Below are 16,144 nucleotides of genomic sequence, written 5' to 3'. Positions count from 1 at the left end.
ACTTTCATGTTCATCAAACCAATCTTTCACCAGTCTTGCTGTGTGTATTGGTGCATTGTCATCCTGATACACGGCACCGCCATTGGATGCACACGGTCCTCCAGGATGGTTCGGTAGTCCTTGGCAGTGACGCGCCCATCTAGCACAAGTATTGGGCCAAGGGAATGCCATGATATGGCAGCCCAAACCATCACTGATCCACCCCCATGCTTCACTCTGGGCATGCAACAGTCTGGGTGGTACGCTTCTTTGGGGCTTCTCCACACCGTAACTCTCCCGGATGTGGGGAAAACAGTAAAGGTGGACTCATCAGAGAACAATACATGTTTCACATCGTCCACAGCCCAAGATTTGCGCTCCTTGCACCATTGAAACCGACGTTTGGCATTGGCACGAGTGACCAAAGGTTTGGCTATAGCAGCCCGGCCGTGTATATTGACCCTGTGGAGCTCCCGACGGACAGTTCTGGTGGAAACGGGAGAGTTGAGGTGCACATTTAATTCTGCCGTGATTTGGGCAGCCGTGGTTTTATGTTTTTTGGATACAATCCGGGTTAGCACCCGAACATCCCTTTCAGACAGCTTCCTCTTGCGTCCACAGTTAATCCTGTTGGATGTGGTTTGTCCTTCTTGGTGGTATGCTGACATTACCCTGGATACCGTGGCTCTTGATACATCACAAAGACTTGCTGTCTTGGTCACAGATGCGCCAGCAAGACGTGCACCAACAATTTATCCTCTTTTGAACTCTGGTATGTCACCCATAATGTTGTGTGCATTGCAATATTTTGAGCAAAACTGTGCTCTTACCCTGCTAATTGAACCTTCACACTCTGCTCTTACTGGTGCAATGTGCAATTAATGAAGATTGGCCACCAGACTGGTCCAATTTAGCCATGAATCCTCCCACACTAAAATGACAGGTGTTTCAGTTATTTTGTCCAACCCCTGTAACTAACTATACACCGATCAGGCAACAAACTGTGATGCTGCTCTGTGTATTCTGACACCTTTCTATCAGAACCAGCATGAACTTCTTCAGTAGTTTGAGCTACAGTAGCTCGTCTGTTGGATCGGACCACACGGCCCGACCTTCGCTCCCCATGTGCATCAATGAGCCTTGGTCACCCATGACCCTGTCGCCGGTTTACTACTGTTTCTTCCTTGGACCACTTTTGATAGATACTGACCACTGCAGACCGGGACACACCCCACAAGAGCTGCAGTTTTGGGGATGCTTTGACCCAGTCATCTAGCCATCACAATCTGGTCCTCATCAAACTCACTCAGATCCTCACACTCACACATTTTTCCTGCTTCTAACATCAACTTTGAGGATAAAATGTTCACTTGCTGCCTAATATACCCCCCCACTAACAGTCAGTCAGTATGTCTTTAATACAGGGTGTCCCTAAAGTCTGGACACACAGGCAAAAATGCATATTTTCAATAAATGTTTCAACAACATTTTATTTCATTAGAATATTAATCAATAACATCTTTAAGTGTTTTCCCTTTACATTTTCAGCATTTAGCAGACGCTTTTATCCAAAGCGACTTACACAATGAGCAATTGAGGGTTAAGGGCCTTGCTCAGGGACCCAACAGTGGCAACTTGGTGGTGGTGAGGCTTGAACCGGCAACCTTCTGTTTACTAGTCCAGTACCTTAACCACTGAGCTATCACTGGCCCTGTTTTCCAATATTTGTGATGCAACATGTATGTGTGTATTTTAGTAAACATACACCGACCAGGCATAACATTATGACTAACAAATACCTCTTTACCAGAACGACAATGTATAGCTTTACCAAAAACTAGCCAAAAGAACGCATATAAAAACAACACGCTAAAACAAAGCTTGACAAGACTATAGACTGATAGTGTAAACACGGTGTAAAACATTTAAATAAATAAATAAATAAACTACTTCTGTTACCGATGGGTGTGGCTGAAACACCTGAACTCAATAATTAGAGGGGGTGTCCACATACTTTCGCCCATTTGTGTCTCTTACGAGTGTAGTGTGAGGTGAAGACGTTTATTGTTATTATACATTGTACAAAAGAAACAAAACTTAGAACCAAGTGTCTTTGAAAGTAGAAATATATGAAGCTTGTTAGCTGATCATGGAAACATAAAACACGTTACTGATCCACCATTAATCTTTAAACCCTAGACTAGATTTTAGCTGAACTGACTCTTTATGTCATGGTTCTTTAGTTGGTTTACTGGTTTGTACCAGGTCTAGTTTGAGGCCATGACTGTAATGGTGACGTTGACTGGTTCATCTCCTGGAGGCAGGTTGGTTGGGGTTGCAGTGGGTCGTGGCAGCACCACAGATGGTCCTGAAAAAAGTGACGAGATCAAAGAATGTGCAGTGACGTACAAAATATTTGGGAATTTATGCTGTACCATTTTTTTTTTTTGCTATACTCCCGTCCAAGCAAGCAAACACCTTAAACAATATTATCAAACTTGATGTAACCGTCAACAGGTGAGGCAGATAATAATAATAATAATAATGCAGGATGACCTGAAAACATTTCTAAAACAATGCTGGCAGGTCTGTCAAAAACAGCACAATTTGGCAATGATTTAATAACTGATGATCTTCCAATGACACTGACCTATTTCAATTAATGTGCGGTGTTCCTAATTTCATTCATGTGATAAATACACTGATCAGCCATAACATTAAAACCACCTCCTTGTTTCTACACTCACTGTCCATTTTATCAGCTCCACTTACCATATAGAAGCACTTTGTAGTTCTACAATTACTGACTGTAGTCCATCTGTTTCTCTACATACCTTTTACCCTGTTCTTCAATGGTCAGGACCCCCACAGAGCAGGTATTATTTAGGTGGTGGATCATTCTCAGCACTGCAGTGACACTGACATGGTGGTGGTGTGTTAGTGTGTGTTGTGCTGGTATGAGTGGATCAGACACAGCAGCGCTGCTGCAATTTTTAAATACCGTGTCCACTCACTGTCCACTCTATTAGACACTCCTACCTAGTTGGTCCACCTTGTAGATGTAAAGTCAGAGACGAGCGCTCATCTATTGCTGCTGTTTGAGTCGATCATCTTCTAGACCTTCATCAGTGGTCACAGGACGCTGCCCATGGGGGGCTGTTGGCTGGATATTTTTGGTTTGTGGTTTATTCTCAGTCCAGCAGTGATAGTGAGGTATTTAAAAACTCCATCAGCACTGCTGTGTCTGATCCACTCATACCAGCACAACACACACTAACACACCACCACCATGTCAGTGTCACTGCAGTGCTGAGAATGATCCACCACCCAAATAATACCTGCTCTGTGGGGGTCCCGACCATTGAAAAACAGCATAAAAGGGGGTAACAAAGCCTGCAGAGAAACAGATGGACTACAGTCAGTAATTGTAGAACTACAAAGTGCTTCTATATGGTAAGTGGAGCTGATAAAATGGACAGTGAGTGTAGAAATAAGGAGGTGGTTTTAATGTTATGGCTGATCAGTGTAGCAGGGCCCTACTAATGTTATCTTCATGTGAATCTGAAGATCTTTTATATTCTGTTATTATTACTGTATCGTTTTATTGATGTTTTTGTATGTTTGTGGGATTTACCTGAACTTTCTCCTCCAACTTCAGCTCCTTCTGCTCCTTCGACAGCTTCGTCCTCAGGGGAGCTGATATTTTCTCTGGACTGGCTGTTTTGCCTGAGAGATCACAAATCATTCTAAATATTATCGATCACAGTATTTGCACTTGTGAATGTTTGCAACAAGTTACCAGTTTACACGGTTGGGCAGTAATGGAATATTTAGAATACAAGGCCGTAATCATCCCTCCCCCAAATATACTGAAATGTTTATTATGACGGCAGCACGGTGGCTAAGTGGGTAGCACTGTCGCCTCACAGCAAGAAGGTCCTGGGTTCGGTCCCCAGGTGGGGCGGTCCGGGTCCTTTCTGTGTAGAGTTTGCACGTTCTCCCCGTGTCTGTGCGGGTTTCCTCCGGGAGCTCCGGTTTCCTCCCACAGTCCAAAGACGTGCAAGTGAGGTGAATTAGAGATACTAAATTGTCCATGACTGTGTTTGATATAAACTTGTGATCTGATGAATCTTGTGTAATGAGTAACTACCGTTCCTGTCATGAATGTAACCAAAGTGTAAAACATGACGTTAAAATCCTAACAAACAAACAGCAACCTGGCAGCAACCTTCTGCTTCCTAGTCCAGTACCTTAATACCAGCTACAGCTGCCCTACACACATATTCCACTCACTAGCTTTGTGTAATGTTTGAAATAGCAGGAAACCTCTGGGTAGATTTGCCCCCCCCCCCCATGGCTTTGGCCTTGATTGGAATGTGTTTTACTTACAGAAAATACCTACATACTAACTTTTATAAATGTAAACAAGTTCGTAGTTGTGATACTTACCGGCCAAATATCAAATCATGAAGTCCTGCAGAAATGAGTCAGAATATTAGCATTATGATTTTATGGTTAAATTGACTATTTGAGCATTTTTATTTTTATTAAGAGAAGCAATCGTGTGGCACTTACGTGGGTTATTATTACGATTCCGCACCACGTACATGAAGAGCAGTATGGTGATTATCGTCGCGATGAGCATCCCTCCAACAGCAGCTCCAATAACTGCAGGATAAGCATTAAAGCCCGGGAGAGCTGGAACACAGCACACGTTCATTATTCACCCGGACGGCTGAATTTACCTTAAACTAACGTTCATACAAGCTCAGGTTACATATTTAATATTTTATAAACATGAAATTATTGAATACATCACTGCTGTATTTATAAAGAATCACTAGACTTTAATACAGATATAAAAAGTTCAGCGGTTCAGTCAGAAGAAGCAGATGAGAGGTTTAATAAAAGGACAGTGTTTCACAGTGAGTGCGTGTGTGAGGTTTGATGACGTGCTCATACGTTTCACCTGAGTAGAGAAAATAAAAGAAGAGGTGAGTTGATTGTTGCTTTTATTCATTAAAATCAGTTCAGAATTAAGATCCTCAGTCTCAAACACAACAGCAAACAAACAATCAAACGTATCGACTGGTTTAATTACACAATTCAACACATAGATGTTTGTAAGCTATTGTTCAAAAGGTCAAAAGTTTGAGAACCCCTGTCTTAGAAATTCTGACCACTAAATGTAAATTATAATATTACTACATTTCCATCCTCCCCCACCTGGACTTCTGCTCTCAGAAGGGTGTCCAACTGTGCGGTGATTTACAGCCGTGACGCGGAATTCATTCATGCCAGTGGGATTCAAATCGGTGATCTGGTAGCTCCGGGTGCTGGGATCCAGATCGGGTACTACTTTCTGCCAAAGTGGCAAAGGACGACTTTGGCGCTCGATGAAAAACCCAGTGAGGTCGGCGTCTGTCTGAACCAGCCATTCCACCGTTACGTCTGTCCTCCGACGGCTGCTGTATAAGATCTTACTGATGGTGACGTTCGGCGGCACTGGGTACCCTTAGACAGAGAGAAATGATTATTAGGTCATTAATATAGACACGATTTTAAGTCGTGATTGCTTATTTAAATAGACATCATGCGTGGCTGTCCATGGTTTTTATGTGAAGGCAACACAAGCAGTGCATCTTACTCTCTCTCTATAATCTGGTGCCACTGTGGTTTACAAGATGTAACATAAAGTCACCACAAGGGGACATTCACTACAAGTTTATTTAATCATTATTATTTTTCTCTGTGACCCATTTTTTTTTGGCTCTCGACCCACTTAAGGGATGCAACCCAAGGTACTGCGCTCTGTGAGTACCTGCCTTAGACAGGTGAAAAGAAGTGGTCAGTGTGACAGTTAGACTTTTTCCAATCATGTCCATGCAGATGCCCAACCAGCTGGTAGCACTGCTGAGATTTAAACCCTGGATACCAAGCAATAGTGGGCTTGTGTACTTTAGTTGTGCCACCTGAGCGTCTAATCCGTATTAATGTACTGTATTATTACCAATAAAATAAACGAGATTGGTCCTAAAATGGTACCTTGTGGATCTCCCAAGCTACCACTTTTACGGTCTGTAATGTACTCACTCATCACCAGCAGTAAGATGGGGATCTCGGCTCCTCCGACAGCATTGGTAGCCGAACACCAGTACTGCCCGCTGTCCACTGTGCCATCCGTCTCTCGCACGGTCAGGTTGGACCAGGCTGCAGCTTGCTGAAGGACGTACTTTTGGGGTGTGTCACCCACCTTCTGTTTCATGTTATTGTACCAGGTGATTTCTGTCACCGCCGGGTAGTTCTTGCTCAGGATGCAGGTGAGCTGGATGTCGTTTCCCTCGTAGACTGAAACCACACTGCGCTGAGTCATCAACACCGGCGCCTCTGGAATGGACAGTGTGGAGACAAACGAGTGGATAATACATAATTCCTATAGTATATGCACTATTTGGTCAAAAGTATCCGGACACCTTGAATTGAGCTTGTTGGACACCCAATTCCAAAACCATGAGCATTAATATGGTAGCACCACCACCCTCTTTTTAAAGGTAATGACAGCCTACTGTTTTGGAAAGGCTTTTGGAGTGTGCCTGTGGTAATATACACCGGTCAGCCATAAGATTAAAACCACCTCCTTGTTTCTACACTCACTGTCCATTTTATCAGCTTCACTTACCATATAGAAGCACTTTGAAGTTCTACAATTACTGACTGTAGTCCGACTGTTTCTCTACATACTTTTTTAGCCTGCTTTCACCCTGTTCTTCAATGGTCAGGACCCCCACAGGACCACCACAGAGCAGGTATTGATCAGACACAGCAGCGCTGCTGGAGTTTTTAAACACTGTCCACTCACTGTCCACTCTATTAGACACTCCTACCTAGTTGGTCCACCTTGTAATAAAGTCAGAGACGAGCGCTCATCTATTGCTGCTGTTTGAGTCGGTCATCTTCTAGACCTTCATCAGTGGTCACAGGATGCTGCCCACAGGGTGCTGTTGGCTGGATATATTTTTGGTTGGTGGACTATTCTCAGTCCAGCAGTGACAGTGAGGTGTTTAAAAACTCCAGCAGCGCTGCTGTGTGTGATCCACTCATACCAGCACAACACACACTAACACACCACCACCATGTCAGTGTCACTGCAGTGCTGAGAATGATCCACCACCCAAATAATACCTGCTCTGTGGTGGTCCTGTGGGGGTCCTGACCATTGAAGAACAGCATGAAAGAAGGCTAACAAAGCATGCAGAGAAACAGATGGACTACAGTCAGTAATTGTAGAACTACAAAGTGCTTCTATATGGTAAGTGGAGCTGATAAAATGGACAGTGAGTGTAGAAACAAGGAGGTGGTTTTAATGTTATGGCTGATCAGTGTATATCTATTAAGTCAAAAGAACAGGTGAGAACAGGCATCCATGTGGAGCAAGAAGGCCTTACTCACAGTCAACGTTCCAAATCATCCCAAAATTTTCAAACCAAACCATATCTTTAAGCCCACAGCCAAACTCGTGCCACATATTCAACCCATTCATTCACTGTCTGTTGTACCACTGCTTTATCCTAATCATAGTCACAGTGGGTCTGATTCACTGGGTGTGTTCGTAATATCTAGACTCAACAATCAGGAGGGGTGTCCCAATACTTTTGTCCATATATTATGCAGTTGACTGTAAATGTAAAGTCCTCACCCAGTCTCAACACGCACTGCTTGGTCTCTTTAGCCAGCGGATGCTTTGCATGGCACACAAACGCTTTCCCACTGTAGGTGGCACTGGAGCGCAGGACCAGGATGTTGGAGTTCTCCTCAGATGTACCCTGCTTGCCCTCTGAACTGGAAACCCACCAGAGAAGGGCGCGAGGGAAGCCGCCCTCCCAGGAGCAGGACAGCATCAGGTACTCGTTGTTACGAGTCGCATATGCAAAACACTGGGGTTCACCGTACGGAAGCCCTGGAAATCATAAAAAACGTTGACGCCATGCTAGTAAACAATACTGTTAGAAGACAACGATCACAGTACTTACACGTCTTGGCGGTACAGCGCTGTGGAGCGTTCACTGCGACATGTGAACCAAAGCAGGTGAACACAGAGTTGTTAGTAGTAACGGGTCCGGGCTGAATCACAGTCACGTTATCGATGCCCTCTGAGTCTACACTCACAAACGGACTCCAGTGAACGGTCGCCGGAGGGTAACCACCCACCCATGAGCAAAAGAGACCCAAGTCATTGTAGTTATTAGCTGGTAAGATGGAACAAGATGGAGAACCATCTGGTGGATCTGTGGGAAGAAAACCATTGAATAGAACTGTAGGGAACTGATCCAGGATGACCAGGGTAGGTGCAACTAAATACTAGTAAGGGCTAATTATTCATACAAGCTGTACTGTTGTACCAGTTGGGACACTGACATCCATTTTAAAAGACAAAAACTGAATCTGCTGGGTGGGAAAATGCCGAACCAGTAACTGGGTGGGGTCTTTAAATGCTGTGCAAGCACCCTGGTTAGCAGGGATGACCCTCATGTGCGTATCTACCAAAGCATGAGCGTAAAAGAAGGTGTCGAGGGACTGCACACTCGTCGGAGGGGGCACAAGGCAGGCGAATATACCCTCCTCAAACGCAATCGGGATCCCCAGCAGCGGAAGACTAATTGACTACGCTAAATTGGGAGAAAAAGGGAGAAAATGCATAAACAAATAGAAGACAAAAGACAAAAATAGATCCAACAGAGCAGAATTAGTTTGGGAAGGAGGACTAACAAAGCAATTCTGACTAATCACAGGAAGCTGTTAGGTCATGTCAAAATAGGGCATCAAGGATTCTCCTCCAAGTATGTCCAGCTGCCCTGTGAGCATCAGATTAAAACAATGCTCTTGAGTTCAGCTATCAGCCAACCAGGCACCTACACAGTCACACGATTGGGGAGGGGTCAGTGGTGCAAGTGCACGCTGTACTGCACCATGTGAGACCTGTCCCTGTCAAGTGAAAAGAAGTGATCAGCAGGGGATGTCAGAAGTGGGACCTCCTTGATTGAGGTAGTGGTGGCAGCAGCGAGAGATACAGTAAGTTCCAACTGGATGAACTTGGGTGAAAAATAGGAGAAAAAGACGCAGCGTTTGGCTTCATGCACAGAAACTTGTTACTCTCAAAGACTAGTAGATGTAAAACAGGAGAAATTAATGCCTAGTTCACACTACACAATCTTTGCCCTGATCTTCGCTCTGTGACTGGTCGGCGCTAGATTTGCTGGCTCGAGTGCTATGCCGAATAGCCAATGAGAACGCAAGATATGGGGTGAGGGGAAACTCGGGAATGTAACGTGGGACGGGAGTAAAATAGTTTCTGTCAGAATACATCAGCACACACAAGCTTTACAGTATTTGTGACTTATCGTCCACGGCAAACCATCATACACACACTGCATCGCAAAAAATATTTATTAACCTCCAACTCACTACAGAACAATCCCTGCTGGTCACGTTGCCAAATCCACTTAGATTCATTTTTTTTTTTTTCCTTGATTTAACGCTGCACATCAGCGCACAAACTCTGATCGCTCGCTACTTGTTGACGTGCATTTTTGGACGTGGTATCATTAAACCCCTCGTCACTTCTCGCGTGTGTTTTCATGACAAGACGTAGTTTGGGAGACCAGACAGACTCGTCTGCGATTCCTCCCGGTGATAGATGGTGTAGTGTGTAATCCCCTTATCACCGATCGGTCGTGTAGTGTGAAATACACACCGACTTAAAGACTCCCGATTACAAGAGATCCAGTCGTGTAGTGTGAACTGTACAGCGACCTGACGACCTGGAAAGTCGTGTAGTGTGAACTTGGCATTAGATGTAAAATAGGAGAAATTAAGCTAGCATTGTGTAAGTCGCTTTGGATAAAAGCGTCTGCTAAATGCTAAAAATGTAAATGTAAAATGTAAATTTACGGAAGGTTTTTGACCAAACCTCAAAGAAAGTGAGTAAACATTTAAAAAAAAAGATAAGAAGGGAAACAACACAATGTAAAGATGATAGTTTATTAAGTTGTTAATGTACAGAGGTTCTTACCGCTAGTTTGATCTCATCCAGATCCTCGCTGTAGACAGATGATTATATTTGCCTGCACATCCCGAGTCAGTGAGCGTCTGAGCATTGGAGTGAAGGTGTGTGTACGGAAAAGGTTTTAAGAAAAAGCAAACGTACGAATAAGAGTTCAGATAAAGCATGCGAGAGGTCCAGGAGAACACGGAGCATAAAATGTAGGGGACACAGTGACCACACGACTCTGGATGACTCACAGTAGACGGTGAGCGTGATGGTCTTCCTGGACCGAGTGTTGAGGTAAGTGTTCTGGGCCAGACATGCGTAGTTGCCGGTGTGCATTCTCAGGATCTTGGTGATTGTGAGCTGAGGTCCGGTGTACATCTGGGAGTTGTTGTAGAACCAGACATACTGACTGGGAGGGTTGGACGAGGCCTGGCACAGAAGGGAAACAGTTTCTCGTTCCAAAGCTGAGTAACCCCGATCTGTCACCGAGTAGGGAGTCACGTCAATCTGGGGCAGGTCCGGACCATCTACACCAAAAATTATCAGAATCAACAACTATTGGAAATCTAATATGCTAAAGCTCCTGTGCTAATGGAAGTAAATTGATGATTATTGACGCCTCTTACATATGACGTCCAGCCAGATCCGGTCACCGCTCTGCTGGTTCACCTCATTTTTAGCCAGGCACCTGAACCAGCCCGTGTGGTTCCGGCTAACCCAAGTGATATTGATGAGACTGGTGTCGCTTTCAGCCACCGTGGTGACCACCCCACTCCGACTCTCCTGCTCCCAGACGTACTGAATGGGGCCGGTGCCGTTCTCCAGGCCACAGCGCATCCACACAGACGCGCCCTCTACTGGTGAAGTATCGCTTAACAGGATGAAGGGTTTGGATACAGGAACTGTACAACACAAACAGTATTAAAGTCACGACTTGATTAAGGTAAGGTGGGTGCTTTTGAACAACAATGTTAGAATGTTAGAATTTATGCTCCAACGTTCGCTGGTTTTCTAACCAAAGCAACGTGATAAAATATTAAAATGCTCGTTTTTGCCATCGGAACCACTAAATTTTCCGAATCAACATCCATTGGAAATCTGATTTGCTAAAGTTCAGTGAAGTTGTGTTAATGGAAGCAAATTGACGATTATTGACGGTTCTTACTTACATATGACGTCCAGCCAGTCACCATTCTAAACATAACTTTTAGAATTTCTGGAAGCATGATAGATGGATGAATATATGGATGGATGGATGGATGGATGAATATATGGATGGATGGATGGATGGATGAATATATGGATGGATGGATGGATGGATGAATATATGGATGGATGGATGGATGGATGGATGAATATATGGATGGATGGATGGATGGATGAATATATGGATGGATGGATGGATGGATGGATGAATATATGGATGGATGGATGGATGGATGAATATATGGATGGATGAATATATGGATGGATGGATGGATGGATGGATGGATGAATATATGGATGGATGGATGGATGAATATATGGATGGATGGATGGATAAATATATGGATGGATGAATATATGGATGGATGGATGAATATATGGATGGATGGATGAATATATGGATGGATGAATATATGGATGGATGGATGGATGGATGAATATATGGATGGATGGATGGATGAATATATGGATGGATGGATGGATAAATATATGGATGGATGAATATATGGATGGATGGATGGATAAATATATGTATGGATGGATGGATAAATATATGTATGGATGGATGGATGAATATATGGATGGATGGATGGATGGATGAATATATGGATGGATGGATGGGTTTGGTGGGTGGATGGATGGGTGGATGGATTATGGATGGATGGATGGATGGATAAGTGGACGGACCAATGGATGGATGGATGAATAGTGTTTGCTGTTTTTCAAACCAAAGCAGTTTTATAAAATATAAAATTTTTTGCCAGGGCGGCACGGTGGCTTAGTGGGTAGCACCGTCGCCTCATAGCAAGAAGGTCCTGGGTTCGATCCCTAGGCTGGGTGGTCCGGGTCCTTTCTGTGCAGTTTGCATGTTCTCCCCGTGTCTGTGTGGGTTTCCTCCAGGAGCTCCGGTTTCCTCCCACAGTCCAAAAACATGCAGTCAGGTGAACTGGAGACACTAAATTGCCGAATGAGTGTGTGTGTATGTTTGTCTGCCCTGCAATGGACTGGCGTCCCATCAAGGGTGTTACTATGTGCCTTGCGCCCATTGAAAAGCTGGGATAGGCTCCACCCCCCCACCCACCCACCCTAATTGGATAAGCGGAAAAGACAATGACTGAATGATTGAATAATTGATTGAATAATTTTTGCTATTGGGACCACTATATATCGACTGGTTTTACAAAAACAGTTACATTAACAGGTTATTAAGCTAGCTAATACACTTGTAGCTAATACGCAAGCTTTGGCGACTAACCACTAAACATCAATCCAAACGTATCTAAACTTTGCTTACTGTTAAATGCCCACATATTTAGTTCTTCTTGACCTTAGTGCCCAGTGTCTGATAGTAGCCTTTCCAAGCTTGTTGCAGGCAAGACTGAAATACACCCTGAAATACACATTCATGTACTCACTAACTAAAGGTTCACTTACCCAGAACCCGGAGATGCACATAATAGTAGTAAAGTTTGGCTCCATCAGCAGAGTCGTACAAGGCCTGGCAGGTGTACAAACCCTCTGCAGCTAGTGGAAGCTTCTCTATGGACAGAGATGCGCTGTTACTGATGACGTTCAGGTCACCCAGATCTTTCGCCAGCTGCTGCAGCTTCGGACCCTTTCCAAAATTATACACCACGGCTCGGATCGTTTCGGTTCCTGGTTTGGTGAAGCTCCAGATGTAGATGTCGGGGAGGGTCGGGCCACATTCCAGAATCACTCCTTTGTCCACCACACCATTAGTCCTGGTTTCTCTGTAGATCACTTGTCCGGGGTCCACAATCTCCAGACCTGAGTATGCAAAACCACAACAAAAACAAGCAGTTTAGTGTGTTTTGTAGTTGTATTTGTACTACAGTTGATACAGCAATGTTCATAAGTATTTTATCTAGACTTTGCTGTTTATACATGGCTTTATTCTTCCGATGTACCTGGATCTAATTGTCTATTAGCTTAAAAGCTCTTAGCCTCTTAGTTCTTACACAACTTGCATTTTTACTTCATTAGCAAATTCAGATGCTTTCTAAGGAGACAGGACATAAACCAAGAGACCATTTAATAATGGAATGGAATGGACCTCCCCCTCCCAGCATCTGTCTAACATCTGCGGCTAACAGATGGATCCATCTATCTAACCATCCATCCCATCCATCCGTCCATCCATCCATCTAACCATCCATCCATCCATCCATCCCATCCATCCGTCCATCCATCCATCCATCCATCTAACCATCCATCCATCTAACCATCCATCCATCTAACCATCCATCCATTTATCCATCTATATATATAATGTAATATTTCAGATCTTCCCCCACACCCCAGGATTGCAATAAATATAAGAAGTAAATAAAATATAAGATACACATTTCATAGCAATATTATATAATGTATGTTTTCATATTTGTTTGGTTCTTGTCTTGTTGTTGGATGAAATGTAAACACATACCTTTAAATCAGTGCCTTTAAAGCTAGAGCAACTTGTTTGTTTACATGTCTCCCCTTATTTAATTAATTTCTGTATCTAACTTGTATAAGGACTTGACTTGTAAACACAGGTACTTAGCTTTTGGCTTCTTTTTTCCTTATTTTTCACTTTGTTGTGTTTAATGACTTTAAAGTGAACTGAAGATAAGAATGACTGGAATAAAACTAATATTTAAATGTGGTTGGTATTAAAGCTGGCAACCTGAGGTAAGCAGCAGGAAAAATTGTGGAAGAATTTATTCTGCATGTGAATTGAATTACTATAAAGCTTATAGTATTTTTTAGTGAAAGTAAAATATTTATAGTTTTCAATTTGTATTTTGGTAATTATGGACATTTAATTATAAACAAAAAAATAAGTTAATATAATAGCATGTTAATATAAAGTTGTATTAAAAATATTTTCCTATAATAATTCATTTCATGTTTTACCACCACTTTATTACTAAGTGCTAAGCAGTAACACGGCAGGACACCAATCAGTCACTGACCTCGTTCAGTCTCACCTCAGACATTAGCCAATCATGCCTGATGTAGATGCCTGGCTGGCTGACAGCATCATGGGGATTCAAACCCTGAATCCCAGCGGTAATAGCCACCTGAACTCCCTACATTGCTTAAATATGTGTAACGTTTATTAAATATAACATTAAATAGCTGTATGAGTAAAACAATAAAGCTGTGACCTAAAGTTTTTCAGATATGCTGATCTATATGCTGTTTTATATAGTCAGTAGCACTATTAGAAATTAAACTATAATGAATTATAGAGAAATGTTAATGTTTTGAACCCTGTGATGAATTATTTTGTCTTGCCTGTAATTTAAAGTGAACAATTATGTTTTGAAATATGCCTAAAATTTAAAAAATGAGGTTCTAAATAAGCTAAAACAATCTTGTACTGATCTATGCTTAATATTACAATATTTAAATATGCAAGAGTATTTTTTGAGAAAATCTAATACACAAAATGCACCCCACAAAAACAATAACCATAATCTCTGGCATGTTACAGTCGACCTTTGTGCTGAACCTCTTACCATGCAGAAGGAGAGGAAACAGGAATGCAGCTATGAAAAAACCAGGCAGCCCTAACAGTCTGTGTACCATGGTGCCATGACGCAGATAACTAATACCATCTTCTTTATGAAAACAGTCCACAAAAATCACAGAAACTCAGAAAAATATCCAGATCTTTCAGTGTTCTGTCCAGGCAGTGAGTTTGTTTAGTGTCCACAGGCAGTGAGGAGCTGAGTGGGAGCTGAGCGAGTCTCTGTAAACTGATTTGGCTTTAATTATTTACTAATCCCCCCATTCGGTACCTGCAGGAATGCAGTGGAGTAGAGAGGAGAGACTGGGTTTTAGATGACGCGATGATACCTGTGTCTCATCTATTATTGATCACCTGAGATCAGTGGCTTTTGTACCTTTCCATTCCTTCACATGCAGTCAGCTGGAAACGTTCTAACAGTAAACCCATCAGATCAGTTTATTCTTGATCTTCTATTTGTCTTGTCATAACTCTGCCTTCAATGTTTTGACCATGCCCCTGTGTACAAAGCAGCTCTATAAAGACATAAAGAAAAGCTAGATTTAAAGAAACTCCAGTGACCCGCACAGAGCCCTGACCTCAGCCCCACTTAACAGCTCTGGAATGAACTGGAACATCAACTGAGGCTTTCTTTACCAGCATTAGTGCCCAGCCATACAAATGTTGTCATCCTTTGACTAAATGGGCACAGGGTCTTGTGCCTACTTAGTGAAGAAATTACTCATTTGATGGTGTAGAAATATAATAATTGTATAACATTCCATCATATCGTTTAACTTTGAGACTGAGCCATGAAGAAACAGGTCTGCTGGAATACAAGAGTCAATGTTCACAGTGAACTAAGCTTCACATTGCCACTGGCTTAGAAGCTGAACACTGTACCAGCCCTTAAAAAGCTTATATGACGTTTGTTGCTGATCATTTGGACGTATGGAGGAGAGTATTGAGGACAGATAAATTTAAGTCCTTACTGTAAAGTGTGGTGGTGGTAGTATTTAGCTTCAGACCAGTTTTGCTGTCAGTGTCGTGCAAGTGTTTATTCAGCATTCTCACGTGATCTACCAGCTCCATGGGGTCTAGCTTGGTTTACTGACATGTCCAGCTTTCCTGGTCAGTATATTAACTCTTATTGGACTCAGAAATATAATCACAGTTGCTGATTGATTCGTCATCGTCCTGCTCCTCTTAGCCTGAGGTCAGAACTGTGCTGGTGTCTGATACAGACTCATGTTTCAAACAGCCAGGTAAGTGAAACCGAGCTCTCTTTAAATTCATTGATGAGATTCTCATGTTACACCCTCCGTGTCATGTGAACGGACACACTCGTCCATGACTGCCCAAAAGCAAACACGCGCCATGTTACAAGACATAAGAAA

The 16,144-nt window shown here is 42.9% G+C and overlaps 1 protein-coding gene across 1 annotated transcript; it reads right to left on the bottom strand.

Moving 5' to 3' along the window:
• Positions 1 to 1,515: 1,515 nt before the first annotated feature.
• On the bottom strand, positions 1,516 to 15,839 carry LOC134330909 (V-set and immunoglobulin domain-containing protein 10-like 2). Its single transcript, XM_063012181.1, has 12 exons — positions 15,776 to 15,839; positions 12,668 to 13,021; positions 10,654 to 10,929; positions 10,279 to 10,554; positions 8,010 to 8,264; positions 7,676 to 7,936; positions 6,073 to 6,366; positions 5,206 to 5,493; positions 4,555 to 4,677; positions 4,429 to 4,453; positions 3,614 to 3,705; positions 1,516 to 2,347 (listed from the first exon to the last, which is right to left on the bottom strand). The coding sequence occupies exons 1-12, from the start codon at positions 15,837 to 15,839 to the stop codon at positions 2,247 to 2,249; spliced, it is 2,409 nt and encodes an 802-aa protein (XP_062868251.1). The 3' UTR covers positions 1,516 to 2,246.
• Positions 15,840 to 16,144: the final 305 nt, after the last annotated feature.

This window comes from Trichomycterus rosablanca, chromosome 16, assembly GCF_030014385.1.
Source record: "Trichomycterus rosablanca isolate fTriRos1 chromosome 16, fTriRos1.hap1, whole genome shotgun sequence".
Classification (NCBI taxonomy): Eukaryota; Metazoa; Chordata; class Actinopteri; order Siluriformes; family Trichomycteridae; genus Trichomycterus; species Trichomycterus rosablanca.
This window is presented reverse-complemented; position numbering and strand designations above follow the sequence as displayed.